The sequence below is a fragment of the Osmerus mordax genome, chromosome 20, assembly GCF_038355195.1.
Source record: "Osmerus mordax isolate fOsmMor3 chromosome 20, fOsmMor3.pri, whole genome shotgun sequence".
In the NCBI taxonomy this organism is placed as follows: domain Eukaryota; kingdom Metazoa; phylum Chordata; class Actinopteri; order Osmeriformes; family Osmeridae; genus Osmerus; species Osmerus mordax.
The window spans coordinates 5,729,947-5,752,089 of NC_090069.1; the positions used below are offsets into that span (position 1 = coordinate 5,729,947).

General features: G+C 42.0%; 1 protein-coding gene across 1 annotated transcript; it reads left to right on the forward strand.

The window, feature by feature from the left end:
- The first annotated feature begins 5,048 nt into the window (after positions 1 to 5,048).
- LOC136964318 (lysosome membrane protein 2-like) lies at positions 5,049 to 20,725 on the forward strand. The gene is made up of 12 exons (XM_067258402.1): positions 5,049 to 5,281; positions 12,327 to 12,484; positions 13,531 to 13,678; positions 13,775 to 13,966; positions 14,407 to 14,498; positions 14,909 to 15,028; positions 17,014 to 17,192; positions 18,724 to 18,842; positions 19,285 to 19,358; positions 19,481 to 19,532; positions 19,647 to 19,799; positions 20,567 to 20,725. Exons 1-12 carry the CDS (start codon positions 5,159 to 5,161, stop codon positions 20,684 to 20,686), a joined length of 1,530 nt encoding a protein of 509 aa, XP_067114503.1. The 5' UTR covers positions 5,049 to 5,158; the 3' UTR covers positions 20,687 to 20,725.
- The last annotated feature ends 1,418 nt before the right edge of the window (positions 20,726 to 22,143 follow it).

The following is a 22,143-nucleotide window of genomic DNA, read 5'->3' on the forward strand; positions in this document are numbered from 1 at the left end:
TTTATATTAGTGGTCCTTATCAGAAGATAAGGTCTGACAAGGGGAAAAGGTAATCTTGGGCCGTCTGATGAATACTTTACCCTGGGAAATGAGGCCGACTCCACGTAGGAGGCTGAACTGGAAAAAAAAGTCTGTCTGGCATGAACCAATGTTTGCTCTATGCGCTTAACATGAAGAGATTTAACCCTTGCGCTGCCTTCGGGTCATTGTGACCCACCTTTTGCACCACGACGGTGGACGCCTTCCCACACTGATAAATGTGCTCATACACACTGAAAACGCACACTCAAGATGGAATAAATACCAGCCATGGTGACCATATATGAATAATTCCACAATTAGTTCATTTACATTTACATTAAATTTAGTCATTTAGCAGACACTCTTATCCAGAGCGACTTACAGTAAGTACAGGGACATTCCCCCGAGGCAAGTAGGGTGAAGTGCCTTGCCCAAGGACACAACATCAGTTGGCATGACCGGGAATCGAACTGGCAACCTTCGGATTACTAGCCCGATTCCCTCACCGCTCAGCCACCTGACTCCCATTTCACTAGATGGCAATGTCCTGAAGACTTGGAAAACTGCAGGCATGTTCTCATCAAGTTTCTTGCATTGTTGAAAGAAATATTCTGTGCTGCAACTCAAGAAGTAGAAAAGTGTATTTCATGTTTTTACATGGCAATAACATTGAACCTTTACTGCAGATACTCAAACTAAATCAAGGCTCAAGGTGTGCAACCTGCCTGAAACCCATTCTGTCCTGTTTAGTGGGTCACTGTGCTGTGGTGCATCATGTGGTGACTGAATGATGGTTCAAGTGTCCACTCCAGCTGCTGTAATGCTATGGCTGTCAAGAGATTGGTATGCCAAAGACCAGCATGAAAAGGCCTCTGCCCTCTCACCCCCATGCTTAAACACATCTCAAACACCAATCCACAATCTAGAGAGTTTAAATGTGATATGTTTGCCAGTGTCAATGACTCCTCTGTATCAAAATTCCTTAAAAAAATCTGCTAATAATACTATAAATCATTATAGAATTCCCTAGAGAGGGTACAATTTCTGGGGAAATTGTGAGGTGTGCTTGCGTCAGTTGCAGTTTTTTTTATTGCAGTATCTCTCATCCACTCCAATCGTTCTGATATTGAATGGCATCGATTTCTCGATTTATGATCATCATTTGATACCCCTCTCGTGGTTAATTGCTTAAATACTTATTGGTAGCCTGCATGCTTGAAAATATGAAAACAAAGTTGATGTTTTTTTAAGTGTCTTTTAGCAGTAGTCAAGTGTGATTCTACAGAAACGTGAAGGGGTGCTCTTCCTGTGTCCCCTATGGACTTTTATAGCAAGATAAACATACTTGTTTAACATGCATATCAAGCCGAGAGCAGTAGCTGCTGCTGAGGAATTATCTAGCAAAGTGAACCTTGGATCAGGGAAGAAGGAAATGGATAACATGCATTTTTGGATATATCAAAACACTATTCTCCTCCAACTTTTCAAATACTTTCCAGTTATCTCAGAAACGTGCAATCAAAGCGTTTTGCTCAAAACTACAAGCCCCCCCTCCCCAGTGTCCAGATTTGCCACAGAAGAATTCCTAAATTGGCTCCCCATTGCAAAACTTACCCTGGAACAAACATTTCCTGCTTATCTTGTATATCTTGCATATCTATCTTTTCCTATGAAATAATATTTGCTTTGTTAATGTTTCATCTTCTACACATTTTCTGTCTCCGTAATCTCTGTAACGACTTGTAATTTACTGTTTTTTGGCATATGGGAGGCTACCCATATTTTCTAATCGGCAGGGGACATGGCATTTGAGGACATGGCCACAGAAGCTCACGCAAGACTGTTACCAAACAGGCCACTGAAACTTGACAACACACCTGCTATTTATGCCAGTTCTATATCCATTTTGAGGGAGGGCAAACATGCTTGGGATTCCAGACAGCAGGCTGACTGAGTGGCATTCCTGTTGCATTGGCTGCCGGGAGGGCTCAGCACATGAAAGAGTGGAACCAGGCAATGGCATGGAAAATGGTGCTATGTGCCTTGGTGGTTGGTTTAATTACAGTAGCAAATAGGACCATCAAGGTTATACCATCAAGGGGTGTGAGGAATGTAAATGATTGACATCAATCAAGGTCATTGTAACCGTTCCTTTCTTCACAAAGACGTTGTACAAGCGAACAAGTGCATATGTATGAACTACCTTATACCTTAGTAGTATAATGCAATACGTTAATTTTGTATTTCAAAACTTGTTGTAACCAGCATGCCTTTCAATTTGTTAGTCAGCTGTTGGTGAACTGTGCTTGTCCACCTATTACTAAATTACTCTTTTCAGAAAAAAATAGTAGCCTGTCTGGAACCAGGCAAATTGATATTGGTGTTGTGGTTTTTGAAATTGGAAATACAACTTATCTTGATGATCATACTATTATTCAAAGTTTGGGTGTAGACATCCAGTAGGACGGAGGTCAGTGAAAATCAGATCCAAACAATTAACTTGAGTCACACATGCGGAGTAACAATGGGCTCAATTAGGGACCCCGAGCCAAGATAATTTCATAGCCAAGTGTGCACCAAGGTTAACTGTAGGAAAGAACAGAGCTCAAATAGTAAACAGACAAGATACTGCACCTACAGGATTCTTGTAGCATATTAAGAAGAAATCATGAATTTATATTTAATGTATGGTGTACTGTGTATACATTAAATATACACCGAAAATCTGAGGTGGAGTGTTGGACACATGGGTAAGTCACTCCATGAGAACTGGGAGGATAAGACAGGTGTTCCTAAAGCATCAACATCCCAAAATTAGTTGGCTGTCTATTGCTAATATTCGGTGTACATTTGTAAAATTTTCAAAGATCTCTACATGGTGCCATGCATGTAAGGCTTATTTGTGACCTGGCCTGAGACAGATTTGGAGAGGAAGACTTTATCAAGCCAGGAATGGGTGTATCCTTAGGACATTAGGTGGAGTTTCCAACACAACATACAAACACTTGAGATTAGTAAAACTTCTTGTCTCGAGGCATGTGTGTCTACAAGAAGCAGTGTTTTAGCGGATATTCCCATACTAAAGCTGTTTATATTATCAACCCGCTTTCCAAAACACTGTCTTTATTCACCAAGCACATCTGTGTATCCTTGTCTGAGTCTAAACAGCAATAGCACGTATAATCTGCAAGCTTTGCAAGTCCTTGTACTATACAGAGAAAGTGTTTCCAGGCTGATATTGAATGCACATCACAATTTTGTAAAACTGAAACAACAATGAACCACAGTTGTCCTAAACTATCTATCTGACCGGCTCTGGATAAGAGCGTCTGCTAAATGACTAAATGTGAAATCTACAACAATTTGCAATTCTGTATCATTTAAACACTTTAAATGACACGTTGATGTTTTGGCTTGAATTTCTTCATAACTGGTTATACTATGGCCGGATGGATTCAAACTACAATAAGCAGGGGGGAAGGATTCAAATACAGAAGAGAGAGAAGGTGTGACCACAGGACAGAGGAAGTTAAAACATCTCTTGTATCCAACTGTTCTGGCCCAGAGGAAATGGGGTTGTAGACAATTCAGTGGCCCAAACAGCCTGAGAATAGCTGTACAAAGCTGTCATTCAATAAAAATATGACTAAAACTGGTTGTGAATATAGGGTAATTGGAGTTGATTAATTAAATTTAATTTTAAAACAGTAATGGATTCTCAGTTCCACTAGATGGCGTCTTAACTTTATCTCACTCATACAAGTGAATGTGCTTTTGGAACACATTTAGTTGTATCGTGTTATTTACAGTTAAATATACTGTAAAGAGAAGTGGAAATGATTTCCACTCCACAGTCGCATAGCGATTTCAAAACTGTACAAAACTTTTTCACACATACACAAAATATTTCTACAAATACAAACGTTTTTACAGATACAAATAATATTTGTACAGATGCAAAACTGTTTTACAGATGCAAAATATTGTCCCTTATTTGACTCCATAATGGCGCAGATATTAACTTTTCACTTGCAAGATATAAGTAAGAGCTCTCTTGATTTTCGCCATGTAGCGTTAGTCATGTAAAAAGTCATGTAGACTCGAGCGAGAAGGCCCGAGAAGCTCAGCGAGCAAACACCACTGCGAGCGAGCACTATTTCACTGCGCGTACATACCCATGAGAGCGTGGCAGGCGCTCGCTCGCAGCTACCTGTACAATTCTCAGTTGTTGAATTTGTGCGTGAGTAGGCTACTTATATCTTGCGAGTTGAAAGTATATATTTGCGCGTGAAAAATAATATAATTTGCTGGCGAGCATGTTTTATGCGCTCACGACTTTTGACAAATCTGACGCCATACAAAGACCATGGTCATTCGCACCACAAACCTGCGGATTGTGTTTACACATTCACTACTATTCAGGTCTGTCTTTACATACAGGTCCATAGACTCCGGAAACATCGGTCAGCACCTGTCCCTAGCTCTAACCCTAACAGAAGACATCAAGTGGGTATAAATCAGTCATGTGTTAAATCGTACCCATACACCATATCGTAAATTTAATTAAATCCTATTTAAATTTGTCTAGAGTGTGAAGAGAATTCACACCTGCTCCTGACTGAATTATAGATGTTCTTTTAGTCTCAGAAAGGCTAACTATATACAGTATGTAGGATAAATGATAAAGCGTTCAAATGATCAAAGTAACCAAGCAGACGCACGTGCTACCACAGAGTCGTTGAATTGTGACCAATCAACATTCGCTTAGCACAGAAAGGGCATTCGTGTGACCTCCAGCCAGCTACAAATACCGGGTTGCATGCATCGCGCATTCATAACTTCTCACTACCAACAGACTTTGTGTCTCTGACGTGTTTAGGGGTGTTCATCATTAACCCGAAGCCGTGGAACTGAACGCCAGTTTCTTTTTGCCATTTAGCAAATCAACGTTTTTACAATTTGTAAAATCTTCAAAAAACTGTTAGCAAAAGCACAAGTTTTTTTTAACAGTCCAACTCGTTTATGAAGTTTTACTTTTCAATGTTTGAACACTGAAGACATTTGAGGAAGCCAGAGCTCCAAGCAGTTCCACCCATCCTTCGCTACTTCAACGCACCGTTTTGTCGAACTCACCATCATGACACGGAGATCTTGTGCAATATATGCAGTGGGGATTGTCTGTGCGCACCTGCTAATTATTGGGATTGGTTTGGTTGTGGCCCAAGTATTTCCAACGCTAATCCGCAACCGTTTAAAAAGGGTAAGTTACGCATGAAACCCATTATGTAGAATTCTTTCTTTTTGGAGAAAGTAGCAAATATCCTTGAATGTAACTGTTAATGTTAAATATCACACTAATAAGCCCTTTCATCAACCTACAAGTGCATGACATTATGAATATTTGACTGCACGGAGTGGGTTTCCAAGCATTTCCAAGTGTTGATCTGCACGTGGCACAAGGAGAACGAGTTGGACAGTGAGGCTGATAAGTGCAAAGAAAATGATGGTTACTGTACAATGTCTGAGACATTTTTCACATCGCAGACCACACTAGTCGGTTCATCACACTTCGAACGCGTTTGTTATTGAAAGCACCATGACAATGAAGTAATCGCTCTGGATAAGAGCGTCTGCTAAATGACTAAATGTAAATGTAATTGTGTTTTATACAAAGCTGTTCTTGAAAGGAAGGGATCCTACTTTACCGTAGCTACTGTGTTGGCAAACTACTGTGGAAAAAGCATGCACGCTTTTTCAGTTTTCAGAAATGTCCTTGTTTAAAGTGTACATCTATGCGGGTAAAGAGTAAACGAGCTAATTTATATATAAATGGAGCTAGAAAGAACAGGAAATGAAGAAATTAGGAAATTTACAACGTGTGCATAGAACAGTTGTGGTTTCTGGAGAAACTCCTTAACACTAGTCTTAGTGTTGCTTCTTAGTAGCCTATTTTTCTGGAAGAGCTGAATTTCTGACTGGGAGTCTTTCATCCCCATGTTACAGATTATCTACCAGCATGATCAAGTCATCTTCAACATGTTGTAGGCAGATGGTCCATCCATTGGATAGTATTGCAACATTTGACATATACTATAGGCTATAGGCTAGTACATTTTAAAAGTACCTGAACAAGTTTGTCTTTGACTTTCAACATATACTGTATGCAATGTACTTTCAACATATACTGTATGCAATGTACTATGTTTTTCTCAGATTCAACAAATAACTCAGTGGTTTGTTTTTGTTTTACCACGTCATTATGCATGTTGCCTCACAGTTGGATGGAAGAGCCTGAGTCCCACACAGCTAAGAATAACGGTTCATAAAAGCTACATGACTATGGGGTTCTCGCCCAACCCAAAGTAGGGCCTCCGCCCAAGGCAAGGACTGGGCAAAGGCAATAACACAGCAAAGGCAATAACATACAAGACAGTGCAGCCAGATTGAATAAGCTGCTACTACTGATAGGATCAAGATGCCGAGTTCAACAGTGGAAGTTCACGCATTCAGTGACTGATGTCTCTTCCCGTGTTCCTTCGGACGGGGAGAAAGATCCCGCTGAGGCTGGAACTCTCTTGCCCTCTGCTCAGGTGGGGTTTGGGGTGTGGGCTAGAGAAATTCATGTTCAAAGAGTACAAGACGTGTGGAGAGGGGAGTACAGGATGTGGGCTACACTGTAAAATATAATAGATTATATGCTCCTCCATTTTCCTTAATGCATTACGCCGTACATTGGTTCTTGAGGCTAAATAAATATTCAGGAATTGCCCAGCCGGTTTGCTGGGCTGTTTGGCTTAACCCGTCCTTCAGAAACAACCGTCACATGTAGTCACAGTGATTAAGCACATGGCATAGTAACCACCAAGCTATGTTTGGTTGCTATGTTGTCTTACATCCCTTTCTGTATACAGAGAAGCCTCTGTAAGATCAGTTAACTGCCATTGTTACAACATTACTACTCCTGGTTTGTTGCTGACAGACTTCCCACCCTGTGTAATTAAGACTGCTGTAAAAGTAATGCAGTGTCTTGGTTTATGGAGTTGCACTTTAGACCCATCTACATCGAGGTTGGCAGGCTTTTCATATCCAATGTCGATATAAAAGTGGCCTGGAAATAACTGCAAAGTGTTGGAATAGGGTGAAGATACTTTTTGACTGAGTCTGCATAGACATGTTTTGAGTTTGTAGTGAAAAGCGTTTTCGGGAGGACTGGGTGAGGGCTCGCTGGATCCCTTTTGTAAACAGCTGCGAGAGAGGATCACATGATCCGTTTGGCAGGTGTGGTGTGTGGGAGCTGAGAGGGTTTAAAGAACCCATGCACATACACAGACTGTGTTTGTGTGCAATCTCTGTCGGGGATTATAGTCCTATTGTACTAGATAATTTAAACGTCCCCATATTTTGGCACTTCTGGTTGATCACACCATACGCAGCAAGTGTCACTCAGCAGAAAAGGGAGTGAAGTTATTGAGTCCTACAACCCCACATAACCTCTGGCATGATTCTGGCCCTAACCTCTAGCTTGATTTGATCTGGTATCCCCTCGGCCCCAAAGCTGTAACTAGGATCATCTTCATAACCATAAAGGTAGGAATCCCTGTCTTTCTGTGATGCATGTGGTTGTGGCTTGATTATCTCGAGAACCGGACACTGTATGAAGTTGAAAAGCGGCTGGTGTTCAGGACCCAAGGACTTGGAAGTGTCCCAAAGTCCTTTTTAAAACGAGCGGTTCGGGTATGCATTGAGGCGCACTAAGCGATGGAACCGCTGATCTCACAAGCATCCAATGGGCACTACAATAGCATTAGCCGCCATGGGTCCCGCCAACTGCCGCTGCACTAGTATCCTAAAAGAAGACATGATTGCATTGTGTCCCTACTGACCCAGTGACTACTAGTCCTAAGGTGAGGAAGTTCAATGACCCTATAGTGACCTTGGTTAGCTCTACAGTACAAGCTTACTCACAGGCTTTAGCTTGTCTGGTTGCTGCATGTCAGGAACCACTCCCAAACCCTTTTGGACCTTCGGCCACTGTCAGTTGTTTGTTGAGGACCAGGGTGAGTGGACTCAAGGCATATCCTGAGAAGCTATTCCCTTCTCCCTCATCCATCCCTCCTCTTAATAACCTAGACAAAACAAATGTAAATAAGTTATATTCTTTAACACGCACAGTAAATGTTTAGTCTCAGGTGTCTTTTTACAGACAGTGTTTTACGGTAGCGTTAAGTCATTCATGGTTAGTTTCTCTGTATGTAGTGCTCAGTAACTTATATATAACTTCTACATCTTACTGAAACTTTGTAACCATGTATGTTGACACATGTAGGGCAGGGTTGCATGCCCATTCTTATAAAAGTCAGGTGGTGAAATGTTTGTTCAGCCTCTTTTAGGTATTTGCTAAATACGGTTACTTATTATAGTGCTCCTCTGATTAAGTGGTGCACCAAATACCCTGTACAACTACAACTGAAAAAGCCAACAATACTTGGCTTTTTCCTCCATCAAAAGCCAATTCTAAAGTAAGATTATTCATAATACACTTATGAAAACCAATATAATTAGAAAATAAAATTGCATCACAAAGATATATGCGTCATCCCACACGACTGGGAAGATGTACAAGGAGCATAACATTTAAGGCGTGTGTTCATGACCTCTGACACAACACCCCCCCGCTTGGCCTCTCGCTCTCTTTTTGCTTGCCTCTGTGTGGTTCAGTGTGGGTCATGCAGGGCAGTCATAGATCCTGGTGGGAGCTCATACCTCCCGAGACAACCCAGCAGTTTGGTGTTTTTGTGTGCTAAGCCTCTTTCACACCAGCTTATTGAGAAACTGGGTTGAGGGGTTTGGCTGCCCCATAGTTTGGCTGAATGTTGGTCACTTGAGCAATGGTTAGTGGAAAAAAAAGAATATCAGTTATTATCATGGTCCTGCATGAGAACACATTACAGGCATGTTGGTGTCAGTCTCAGATGAGATGTGGTGTCAAAAATAATTTACTTTTCATTAACTTAATATATGTATATAGACCTTTTTTGATGAATATTCTAGAATTTGAATTCTTCAAGTTTGGCCCTTGAAAGCTTCCGGTTTCAGACGCGCGAATGATTGTTTTGATGGAAGTCAGTTTAGAAGCATAAGTGAGCAAGTTACTGTGGCAAAAAATGTTGCTGTGTTTGGCTGTTCGTCGAGATTGGGGAAGAACAAGTTGTTTTAAAGTTTAAATTTCCTATAAAAACGGGACGAGTGGGTTGCTGCTGTAAAGAATAGCTTGTTGATCTTTCAACGTTGTTTCAATAGTGGAAATACCGTTAGAATAGCGTTGATTTTGGTTGGTTTTTCAACGTTGTTTCAATATGAAATAAGGGTGCTAAATGATGATTGGTCAACATCAGAGTCTGACGTTGTTTCAATGAAATTAGCGTTGAAAGCGGATGTTGATTCAGCATAGTTTCAATGAAGTTTGCTATCTGGGTAGTGCTTTAAAGATCCTGTAAAGTAAATTCCATGTTTTGCTTCTAAGTACATTATATAAGTGTGAAATTAGTTCCTGAAAGCATGTGCAAAGCGCTAAAACTTTGTCACACTGAAATGTGGAGTTAAACCGAAGAACAGTTTCTCTTCCGTTTTCACATCAGGTTTTAATGGGCACGCCCCCCCCCCCCCCCCTCACGAACGACACATCACTATCAGGCATCACAGCTGGTCTAGGTCTTTAAGCCGTCATGTCTTAATATGTACATTGTTTGTTGACTCCCATTAAAAAAAATAGTTTTAGGCATCAGACTTTTATAGGCTCCAATAACCTCTTTACTGACTGTAAACGCACTCTACCAAATACTATTTGGTAGGCTAATGTAGCTACTATTTGAAATACAGTAGACATCGGGATAGATTAGCTCTAGCTCTACCTTAGGTATGCTATCAATTTCAGATCAGCCTAAAATAAATTATAGCCTAAAATAAATAACGTTCTGATCCAGTGGGTCGGTTAGGGGACACTATTCAATGTATCGCTGCTATCCACAGCCAGTTAATTGATGGTAATAATATATAATATGCGCAAGTCATGTTAACTCGATGGTAAAGTAGCTAGCGATAATGTAGGAAACGCGCTAGCCGGATGTAGTTCAGGGCCTTGCGTTCTAAACTGATCTGTTATTGTTTACGTTCCCAAAAAGGTCTATAAGGGCTCTATCACGAATTTCCACCATTTATCACCATTTATCACACATTTATCACATTTAAACACCTTGTATTTCTCATGCTGAGAAGTAAGGGCAGGGTTTCCCGCAGCACTTTTCAGTTAAGGCGGCCGCCTAAGCAACACACCCTCGCCGCCTTAACTACGTCGATATATCGACGTAGTTAAGGCGGCGAGGGGGGCGAGGGGTTAGCATTTATAAATGCTATCCGCCGTTGTCCTGTTTTCTCCCTTCCGTTCCAAACCGTGACCAAAGCCAGTCTCCCTTCTCTGCAGAACGCATTGGAGGAACCCCTCGCCCCCTCCCCGTTCCGCCGACAAACCCCGCCCTACCACCTTAACTAACACATTTTCTGCGGGAAACCCTGAAGGGATAACTTGTTATCGCAGTTATTGCTATTAGGCCTATACAATAAAAGGACGAGGCGCACGAGATGCGTTTCCTGCCGAGTTGAGCCGTCTTGAGTTATTCAAAAGATTACAATAAATGCAACCTACCAGCCAATCAGAAACATAACAGCACCTCCCCCCCTGATTTTAGTACACAAACGTTGACGGGTTTGGTAATCTCACGCCAAATTTGCAAGTCCTGTCTAAGTCTACAAGTTTTAGTGTTTTTTTGTGCAAAGTTGTCCATCTCAGGACCCTAAGATGTGCGGATTTGCTTAGCCCAAACTTAACATGACCTTGACGAGTCTTATTTGACCTCAGCTCGGGACATCAACATAGAATGCGAGAAAATGCAGCGCTTAAGACAAAAACTTTGCATTCGAGTGCAAATTTCTCAAGTCTTGAGTAATAGAAACTTTACGTTGGACTCATTGTTATCATGACTATAGGTGATAAATCCAATTATATCATAAATCAACAGGCAATTTCAAAAGTTTCTACATAAGATAGATTTTTTTACTCTTTTGGAAAAATCTAAAATAAAAACTGTTTTTGCCTACGTTCTGCCATTTCTCCTCTAGTCTCTTCCCGCTGTCACTGACTGTCACTCAGCGGGGACCATCAGACCCACACCCACCCAGACAGTTAGAGCTAGCGACGTTCACTGAAATGCTAGAGACGCAACTTTTATTTTGACAGACTGTTGCAGCATGATACGAAAACTCGCATGTCACCCCTAGTTTTTTCAAGATATAAAAATTATATTTGGGGCTACAACCCCGGCAAAAAATAGCTGGCCATGCCTCTGTGTGTGGTTTGTGTGTCCCACTGATATCTTTATCACCGACAGCAGGTATATAAACCAAACAAATGCCACCACATGATGCTACCATGCAGCCTTTATGTATAGTGCAGGCATTGCTTTGAGATCTTTACAGGACCACATTCTCCCTCCAGCCAAGATGACATTCACACGGTCCTCACTTGCAAAAGAGTAGAAGGGGCATCAATTGTACACTCCTATACCCTCCTTGGTACACCTCAACAGCTCCCGGCCCAAATAAATGATTTCCCCTCGTGACCTTGGATGCCGCCCTTTTGGCTAACAAACTTCGCCTTGTGTCTGTTGTAATTTTGTGGCACTGGTATTATTAATTTTGGTGTAGGAGGTTACCGTGTGGTTGCGTTGCCTGGCCACTCAGTGCTCAATCTTCAGGAATGCACTCAGTGTTGGGGGTCACGGCAGTGCCTAATGGGCTGCTGAAATCCTTGCCGATCACATGACATGTCTGCTCCAAGACTGGTTTCCATTGGTTACCCTCCACTGACAAAGGGTCTCTCCAGTACCATTCATGTATGCTCAGCCCACCTCCTCCTTCCCCCTTCCCCACACTTTCCAAAGATGTTTTTTCTCCCGGTGTGTTTTTGTGGAGTTACGGTATTTGTAACCTGTGGAAGTCCTAAATTCAGAGAGCTTGGGACTCTTCTCCCCAAATGGTTAAAAAGACAAAAGTAACCAGATTTACGGTCATCTGTAAGAAAATTAGATTCAAACGTATGACCATTGCTGATTAACCAAAGCTCGGGCAACTTATCTGTGATAATGATGTGGTTATCATCACTCAAAGATAGGACAACCAATAATATAAACCACAAAAAGACGCCCCCTAGACTAGACAGTAATGGGGCTGGTTTCTTGTGTTTTCTTCAGGAGATCACATTGACGCAGGGAAGCCGGACGTTCGAGACATGGAAGAGCCCTCCTCCGCCTGTGTTTATGCAGTACTTCTTCTTCAACCTCACCAATGCAGATGAGTTCCTAGCTGGAGACAAACCTGTAGTGCAGCAAATTGGACCCTACACTTACAGGTACTATTGACAACCATGGCATGTCCCACAAGAGGCGAAAGCCTCCTTTTCTATATTAATTCCCAATAAACACAGGTTTTGAAATTATTTGAATAAATGCCTGAATTGCAGTTGAAATCATTCAATGGTTATGATTGCACATTTTCAAGAAAGATTCAGTACAAATCAGCTGTCCATTTCTGTGTCTTCATAGTGTGTGTTACCATGTCCACTAGACCTAGTCTATAGTGGCATCGTGCAGACTGGTAGAAGTAGATATGGATTCACCTGTAGACTGAACAAGTGTTATCTGAAAGGGTTTACAGCGATAGAACCTTCTAAGAACATTTTGGAGGTACAGAACAGACCCCATTTTCCAGGCAGAACCCATCTGGTTCTTCCTTACTTGAAAATGTTTCTATATGTAACCAAATTGACCTGAAAAGGGTTTTATCTGTTGTGTAAGAAACCTTTTGAATGCTCTTAAATAAATATTAAAGTCCATGGCAAAAACAAATAGTCTGACCGCTGCCACAGTTTGTCAGGATGAAAGGTCCCTCATGACCCAAACTATATTTAAATGAAATAAATGTATGCTTTGCAGTGTTTCCCCAACCATTATATTAGGCACCCCCCGCCCCCCCTGGAAGGTCAAGTTAATAAAAACCTGACCTTTTTTTTTATTTTACTTTTTATATATATAGCGCCAGATCACAAGCCATAAGTCATTTAAGGTTACCTTTCGTATAAAACTTGCCTTATATTATTTATCTCATTTACACGACGGCATGTCATTTGTCTCTACCCCCCCCCCCCCCCCCCCCCCCCCCCCCCCCCAAGCTGTAAACCGAGGGGAAACACTGCTTTGTGAATTTTACAGACATGAAAGTACAACCACAACTTATTTAAGATTCTTATAGAAAACTACAGTCCCGGGCAGTGAATTTGGTCTCACTGTGTCGCCAAAGCTACCACTACTTTTCAAGATGAGAAAACCTCCTCCAAAAATGGATTCTCTTTCGCTTTGATCAAAAATGTGTCTATCCTTGTGCCTCCCATGTTCTCAGGGAGTACAGGCCAAAGGCCAACGTGACCTTTGTAGAGAATGGAACCATGGTATCTGCCTTCAACCCCAAGACTTTTGTGTTTTTGCCGAATGAGTCAGTCGGTGACCCAGCAAAAGATATAATCACCACCATCAATATCCCAAATGTTGTGAGTAACCCTCAGTCACCCAGTTGTGAATGGTGTGTGTCCATCGTACCCCCAATCAGTCCTGACCAGACCCCCACCCCATCCCCTCTCCTCCAGGCGGTGATGGAGAAGGTGAGGGACAGCTTCTTTAAGAGCGTAGCCGCCTCCGTCATGATGAAAAGCGTCAACAGTGGCATCATCACCAACCGCACGGTCAACGAGCTTCTGTGGGGCTACTTGGATCCCCTGCTGGTGAATGTGAAGAAGAGCAAACCTGATGTGGAGGAGTACTTTGGCCTCATGTACAAGGTAGGCGGCACTCAAGGTCCCATTCACATATTTGTGTGAACTTGAACCTTTTTGTAAGGATGACGAATTACTCACATAGGATGAGTATTTATTTGTTAAACATTCAGATTGAACCATGACTTGGGGCATATGTTAGACTTTCAGGAAACTATCAAGAGGAGCTGACCAAGAAGAGCAAATGCATGTAATCTAAACTTGAATGTGAACACTTTTTTAAACTGGTACTAGTAGATGCAGATGTTGGTTTTTAAACTTCAAATCTTTTAATTTAAATATTTTTGTAATTGTGTTATTTATACATTTTTTGCTGGGTAGAATAAGAAGGTCATAACAAAGCTCCTTGCATTCAGGCATTGCTTCCCCAAAATTATCTAAATACAACAACAAACAATTTACTTATCTACAGCTCCTTATTAAGTGTGTTTTGCTGGATGTTTCAGAAAAATGGCACCAACGACGGAGAATTTGTGTACCACACTGGAGAGCACAATCATCTGGACTATGGCAGGGTCCACTCCTGGAGGGGAGAAAGGTAACATCACATGCCCTCTGCCATCTTGCATCTGATTCTCTGTATTATAACACATGCATGTCAAACCATACCGCATTCATCATCAAAACACAGCCTCAGACACACTCACTGCATGCAGAGACACATGCTGTGACCTCTACACATTCAGAGGAAATATCGATCAACAGCTCTGAGGCTCCGAAAAGGCTGTCTGCCTGTCACTGTCTGGGCCCCATACAAAGTACTGGGAGCTGGGTAAATCTTGTAACTACCCATTCCTATTTGGAAGTCTTTCATTTCTCCTCCCACCATACCAACTGTTTTATTGGCCCTTGGCTGACTTACATGAGGGCTCGATTCTTAAGAGGGTTGAATTGAGATACCCTGGGAATGCTTGTCTCAGTACTTTTTGTGTGTGAATTGCACTGCAGCAAGCTGTCGTTCTGGACGTCTGAGCAGAGCAACTCCATCAACGGGTCCGACGGCAGCGCGTTCCATCCCCTCCTGTCCAAGGAGGAGCGCCTCTACGTGTTCACCTCCGACCTGTGCAGGTACCCGGCATCCCATCACGCAGCACTCCACCACACCGCTTCCTCGTATGAGCGCTTGCTCGAGTCGTTCTTTTGTCGTTTCTCTTAAAAATATCCTAGGTTCCCATATGTGTGACCTATCAGCTGGTAAGGAAGTGTATGTGGTATTACTCTGGTTCTATTTTGGAGATGGGAGGTCTGGTCTCAACGGGGAGCGAGGAAGGAAAGGCTTTCATGGCTGCCATGGGAGTAATGTCCACACCTCTGGAATTGTGAGATCCTTATCATAACATCCTGATCACTTGCAAAGAGGATCACAAGTCACCCTCTCTTTGGCCCCAACACACAAACACAGATACTCGGGGGGGGGGGGGGGGGGGGGGGGGCTGACACAAGAAGACGGTTAGAGCCTGAATGCAAAGGAGAATATGGAGACATTGACCGCATCTGTTTAATGTCCATAAAATGTGTCGTGGAGTATAAGATGAACAATACATTAACCAGTTGATGTGTGTCTTATAAAGACATCATATATATCAATACACTATTGGGTTATGCTTAAAACATTGTAAAGGGGCAATGGTTTGTAAGGCATTTTTGGGGTGGGGACTAGGTAGAACTGAAAAGGCCAGCATCTGGACAGCATCACTTATGAATTCTTGGAACGAGAAATGTCTTTCTCAAGTATTTGGCACATTGGTAGTCTACAGTTTTTTGTCCTAGACTTAGATGAAATAGGTCTGCTCAGACAGGTTTTGCAATCAGCCAGAAATCTCAACATGACTACAATAATAGTTAATAATAAAAAGTTTTTTTTCTGGTCTGAAGCAGTCTAGTTGGATCCCGACAAGGATACCCATTGTATCCTTTGGGATACTATGAAAACAAGGTAGCCAATGCCACAATGTTCTTAGACACAATACAACAATGATGTGACTTAAACTCGAGGCGTTGTGTTCTTGTTGTCCAATTATAAACGATTCTATTTTGTTGGGGGGAACTTTGACCTAAAAAACTGAGACAAACCTACACCCCCGCCCCTTGTTGGGAGTGGAAAGAATCTGTCAGAGTGGCATCCGCTGTCCTCTGGACATGAACTTGGACTCCTGTCAAGCTTCCCTTAAACGTTTTTTTTTTTTTTTTTTTTAAACAAACTTTCCCCTACTTCCTCCTACCCTGGAGTTATCATCTGGGTTAACATTGTCGAAGGGAACCCTCCCTGCTTCCTTTACTTGTTATTTTGGTAGCAATTTAAATAGGTGTTGTAGTGATTAACTTTAAACTTTGTAAAAAAAAAAATTCCACCCCTGAAGTGCTGATATTTTGTTGTCTTTTATGGTTCAGAGAGGAGGGATATGAAAATGAAAAACAAGTCACTAGTCAGGAACAAATTTTACATCTGCAAATTATAATTATAACCAATTCAAGATGATATGCAGTTAAAGCTGAAATGCCTTTCAGCTGAAGCGAAACAATAATGTTTAGCGAGGTTGAACTACACTAGAGGAACCAGAATGCATACAGGTGACCTTGTAGGCCTGACCCTGATGCATAGCTGGGACCCCAGCTGAGGGCATGACCCAAGTGTTGAGGAGTGGAGGCAGGTGCCCTGGTTCACAAGCGCAACACGAATGCTTCACAAGCCATCTCGTGGTGAGCATCCAGCTGCCAAAAGTGATGAAATAGCTGGCTGCTACGGTAGCTTAGGCTGTGGCAGAACAAGAGTTGTGAGCCAAGACCAACGTGGCGCTATTATCCGTCTTTTCTTGTGGAGGTGGAGACGGAGGTCGTTATGGATGTAGGACGTAGGTGGTCTGATAGGACTGAGATCCTTCCAGCTGTTGGATGGGACTGTGTGTCTTTTGTTAGTTCACACAATCCACTATAGGGAATCCCTTAACGTACAGATGCCGTACACTCACATGATTGTTCTCCTGTCAAAGAATCTCCCAAGGAGCGCTCTACATGGAACGGCAGTTGAACTTGTTTTGATTTTGATTCTCTAGGTCGATCTTCATGGAGTTCGAGAAGGACGTGGAGGTCAAGGGCGTCCCAGCGTATCGCTTCACGCCCCCGCGTGACGTCCTGGCCAGCAAGGAGGACAACCCGGCCAACGAAGGCTTTTGTGTCACTCCCAAAGAGTGTCTGGGAACAGGGGTCCTGAAAGTCAGCGTGTGTCGGAAAGGTAACCCTTTCTACTCTCAGCTCTCTCAATTTGAGTTGTGTTTTACACCTTTTTCCCCTGATTTACTTCAGCCTTTAAATGATTTGAGCCTATCATCTGAATCCCTCCTCACCCTCTAAACTTGCCCCCTCAACCACCCGTGTGATACAGCTATACACTTCCCCAATACGTCACCTGACCATGGCTGGCCAACCGGCTGAAATGGCTGTAAGCCCTGTCACCTGACATGCGCTGGTTGGCTTAAATCTCCCCAGCCCTCTCTCATGCTCTCCCAAGTGTTTAACACGCACCCTGTTATGGATTACTAGGTCGTCAACGGTTCCGGTTCAAATTCAAAACATGCTTCTTCAAGCCCTATAACGGTAAACATGGTGAATGACGATGAACCGATTTCCTGCTGTCAGCCACAAATCAACACCCCCTGGGCTGTAGGGAATGCTGTGATGAGGTTGGGAAAGTAGTTGGTGGTGATGTGTTGTTCACACGTCTGTTCGCACGTGCACACACACGGTCTCTCTCCCTCCCTGTCAGGTGACTGTGAGTCACCTGACATGTGGGTTCATTCCGTTACTCACAGCGCAAACACAGGAGTTGGAAAAGCATTACCTCTGTCCCACTTCTTCCACCCCCCCCCCCCCCAACATCCATTTAAAAACCATATGATCTTAACACAATGTTATTTTTAGAGGTCGATTTTTACTGCTATTCTCAAAGATCAATGGAAATCGGTTATAGATGGAACGTCCTTTGTTGACAATGTACGGAACTCTTAACAAGACAAGAGAATGTTAGCTTTGTCCTGAATTGATTCAACAGACATGACGGTAGCACTCTGTGTACTGTACATATTTGTGCGGTGGGGAAGAGAGATCGTCAGTCTGGGGAAGAGGTGAGATTAAATCTCCTCTCCCCCTCAAGGACACCGCTGGCTAACTAGGACAAAGGAGAGCATGATTCAGGGTCAGCCTGAACATGGATCAGGGTTAGAGTAGCATGGAATTACCATTCATATGGTTAAAGAATCATTTCAGGTTCAGGCCACTAAATTACTAAAATATGTGTTGTACTGTAACGTGAGTGGCAATGGAGGGGTGTTTTTAAAGCTCTACAATGTGTCAACCTTGCACTTGTAGGGCAGTATCCACCAGTACAATGTCACGTGATTGCCTTCGCATAGCATTATGGGATACCTGGCGATGGGGCGCATGTGAAGAAATGGAAATAGCAACAGCAGTATGGCCTAGTCAAAGTGTAACGTCATGCAACGTTGAGTAACGTGCAACCATGAGTTTGGCGGGCCAACAAGGCTCACCATGGCCAAAATTCACACCAAAACAGTGCTACTGGACACGGCCGTGGATAATACTTGTAACATTGAAACAGCCTGGAAGGTCTTGGTTCAGGAAGTGCTTGTATATTGGCTTTGTGACCTTGCATGTTTCACTTTCCTTGTATTCCTGTAAGTATGCTCTATTCAGCTTTTGACCACACTCTGTAACTCACACATTCTCTCTCTGTCTCTTTTCAACAGGTGCTCCTGTGGTGGCCTCTTTCCCACATTTTTACTTGGGTGATCCCAAGTATGTTGACGCCATTATCGGACTGTCTCCCAAGAGAGAGCATCACCAAACCTTTCTGGACCTGAACCCGGTACAGAATCTAGATTATACTGACTCAGGGTTATAGATCCAGCCGGGGCATATCCCATCTGGATTATAACCACCACTACAAAACACACATAATGGCACAATTGCACCTGCTTTAACTGAATGCCCTATTGCGCCCCCTAGTGTGCTTGTGTGTATATGTGTGTATATATATATATATGTATATATATACATACATATATGTATATATATGTATGTATGTATGTATGTATATGCATATACATGTATATGTATATGTGTATATATACATATATATACATATACATATACATATACATGTATATGCATATACATAACATACATACGTACACACAAACACATATATATATATATATATATATGTATATGTGTTTGTGTGTACACATGAGCTGCTGTGGCTTTGTTGCGTACCATATTCATGTTTCAATTGTATTTTCTTGTTTTAGACCACTGGCGTTCCTATTCGGGCCAACAAGAGGGCACAAATAAATATCCTTATTGGCAGAGTCTCAGGTTTCCCGTAAGTGATACCACTAATGCGTACAGTACTGTACAGTGCTACAGCACTTTCCCATGTTCATGTATGGTGACCTAGTGTGCTGTAGATCATTTCTATTCAAGCTGCCATACTGTCATTCACAGGCAAACCAAATTTCTGAAAGAAACCATCTTCCCTATCATGTTCATTAACGAGGTAAAAGAATGCTATTGATTGTGTTACAATTGCAACTTAAATGGCCACTGACCTAAATGTGTACATCCTTTACAGTATTTGATGACCCAGTTTAACAACACACCCTTCTTTCAGACGGTTGTAATTGACGATGCATCAGCAGCGAAGCTCCACAAGTTGTTGCTCATCGTTATGCTGGTGTCCAACCTCCCCCTGATCATTGTGGGTATGGGGGCCATCATGCTGTTGGTTTTCATCCTTCTCATGATCCGTGCTCGCAAGCAGAAGGTACTGTTCTAAGTGTAGTGCATATACTGTACATGCATGTACAAGCACTTCCTCAACAAAAAGAAAAGTTTAGAAAAATGAGTAAAAAAAAAGTAAAAAAAAAAAGTGTGCAACAAACATATTGTTTCCCCAATCCTGTTGTTAGGCCAACATCATGTGCCTACTTTAGCTACAAATACTGGCACGCAATGTTCCCAGTGACCTTTTAAGTTATTCACCAGACTATTTCTCAGAAGATGCCAACAGGCATGGGAACAGATGAAGTGACTCCCTTTGTGTGTTTGTCATTGTATTGTAGAACTACTCACTATTTCACGTGCTTGTCTGCTTATTGAATACTAGCAGCTACAATAACACATGGCCGATGTTACTATTGTCTGTGCTTTTAGATAAATGATTTACTTTTGTTGACGCAAACAAATGAGGATTTGATAGTCCTGTGTCAGTCAACTAATCTTATCAAGCTCACATTAACAGCATGTGCTTGCTTCTTCACCGTGTGTCCCTGTGCAGAATTACGTGAAACGCATAGCTTTTACTGAGGTGCTCTATTGTGCTGTAAGTCTGAATATTCAAATCCATTTATTTCCTCCATTCTCTTAAACATGTCATTGTGTAATTCTAGAGGCATTTTATTTGATTGTCACCATCTGTCATCGAATAATAAGCACAACTAGTCTGCTCTGAATACTTTACAAATGTGACCATCAAATCGAATGCAAGATTTGATCTAACATGCCACTCCAACCCCTCACATTTTTTTATAGACCACCACCAAGGAGGACACGGCATATTCTCCCGTCAGCCATAAGGATGGAGAACCACTGGATAACCAATCAAAGAATGGCACATACATCGGCCTGACTCCCATTGACCCACAGTCTTGAGGAGTACAGGAATGGGAGGGGAGGAGGGGGGGGGGGTTGAGACAGACTGGGGTCAGAAAAGCAGCATAGACTGTAGAGTATCAAGAATCACCCCCTTTATACACATCGATGTAGGCTCCATAATATTGGGTTAATTGATGTTAGTCCCCCAACAGTCAGCGTGAACCTAAACTTGCATTAATTAATGCTGTTGTTGAAGGCTGGATTATATAGTATACAGTACTAGTCACACCATTGTTCTCTCAACTGTCGAAATATGCCCAGCCCTCTGACGTGCTGTTTCAGATCATCTCAAAAGGCGAAACCACTCGATGCCTGTGCTGTCTGTGTGCTGTTAGATTATTTATCGATATATCATGGAAGAAAAAGGCATGGATTAAGGACCATAAATAGCAGAGTGTTTCAGTGTTAGTACAGTACAAAGCTGGATTGAATGCCTGAATACCCAGTGGCTCTCAGGGACCATGTACAGTATGGTTAGTCGAATGACTGTGCATCCCTACTCCATAAACTGTGAGCACAATTCTGGTATAATGCCATTCTCAGGGGACGGGACACTCTGCTATGAGCTAGATGAACAATTGTAAGCATGTATACTTAAACACTTTTTTTTTATGTTATGGAGGGTTTCCTTTTTTGTTGAGTAACTGAGCCTGAATAAAATGTGCAGACTTCCAATCAAAGTGCCATCCATATAATATATATATTATTATTTTTTGTTGTTAAAAATGCCCTCCTTTGATTGTTTTACCACTTTTTTGGTGGACTGGATATGTATATTGAAGTAACAGCTTATTGGTCAAAATATTCCTTTTTGTGATGTGGTTCAGAAAGATTTCAGATTGCATGTTATGAGTTTTATATGCATACATTCACCTGATTTCACTGAGGATTTACCCTTTTTTTTATTCACACACACACTACAATATAAATCCAATGTGTGAACAAGATTTTTTACTTTTGAGCATGATGCTTGTTGGTGCCCTGATGTGGTCAACTTCTCTCAAGGCCTGCACTGCAAAAGAATAGATCATGTATAAATGCATTGAAAAGTATTATGGTCCTTTACCAATACAGTATTACTAAATACCAATGGATTATGGCCTACATTTCTAAGTTTTAGGTATGTTAGCATGCCTATGTTAACTAAGATATTTTGTGTTAACGTATCAGGTGTTAAATTGTATCTGCATTTCCGTTGCTGCTGTTGCTTTTGGGTGTTTAAGGGGAATCGTTAAATAATTGTGTATTATGCCTGAAAGATGTAGATATTACAAAATACAGATGCTTTTGGATATTTTGTGAGGGGAATAACTCTTAGGATAAGATTGTTGCCATCTCCTACAGTATTTTACATAGTGTATTAACTCAGTCTAGTATGTTGCAAGTAGACTAACAAGTTCCTGGTGCAACAGCTTGACTGCTGTAATCCTAGCATGTCCCTGTTATCTGTCAAC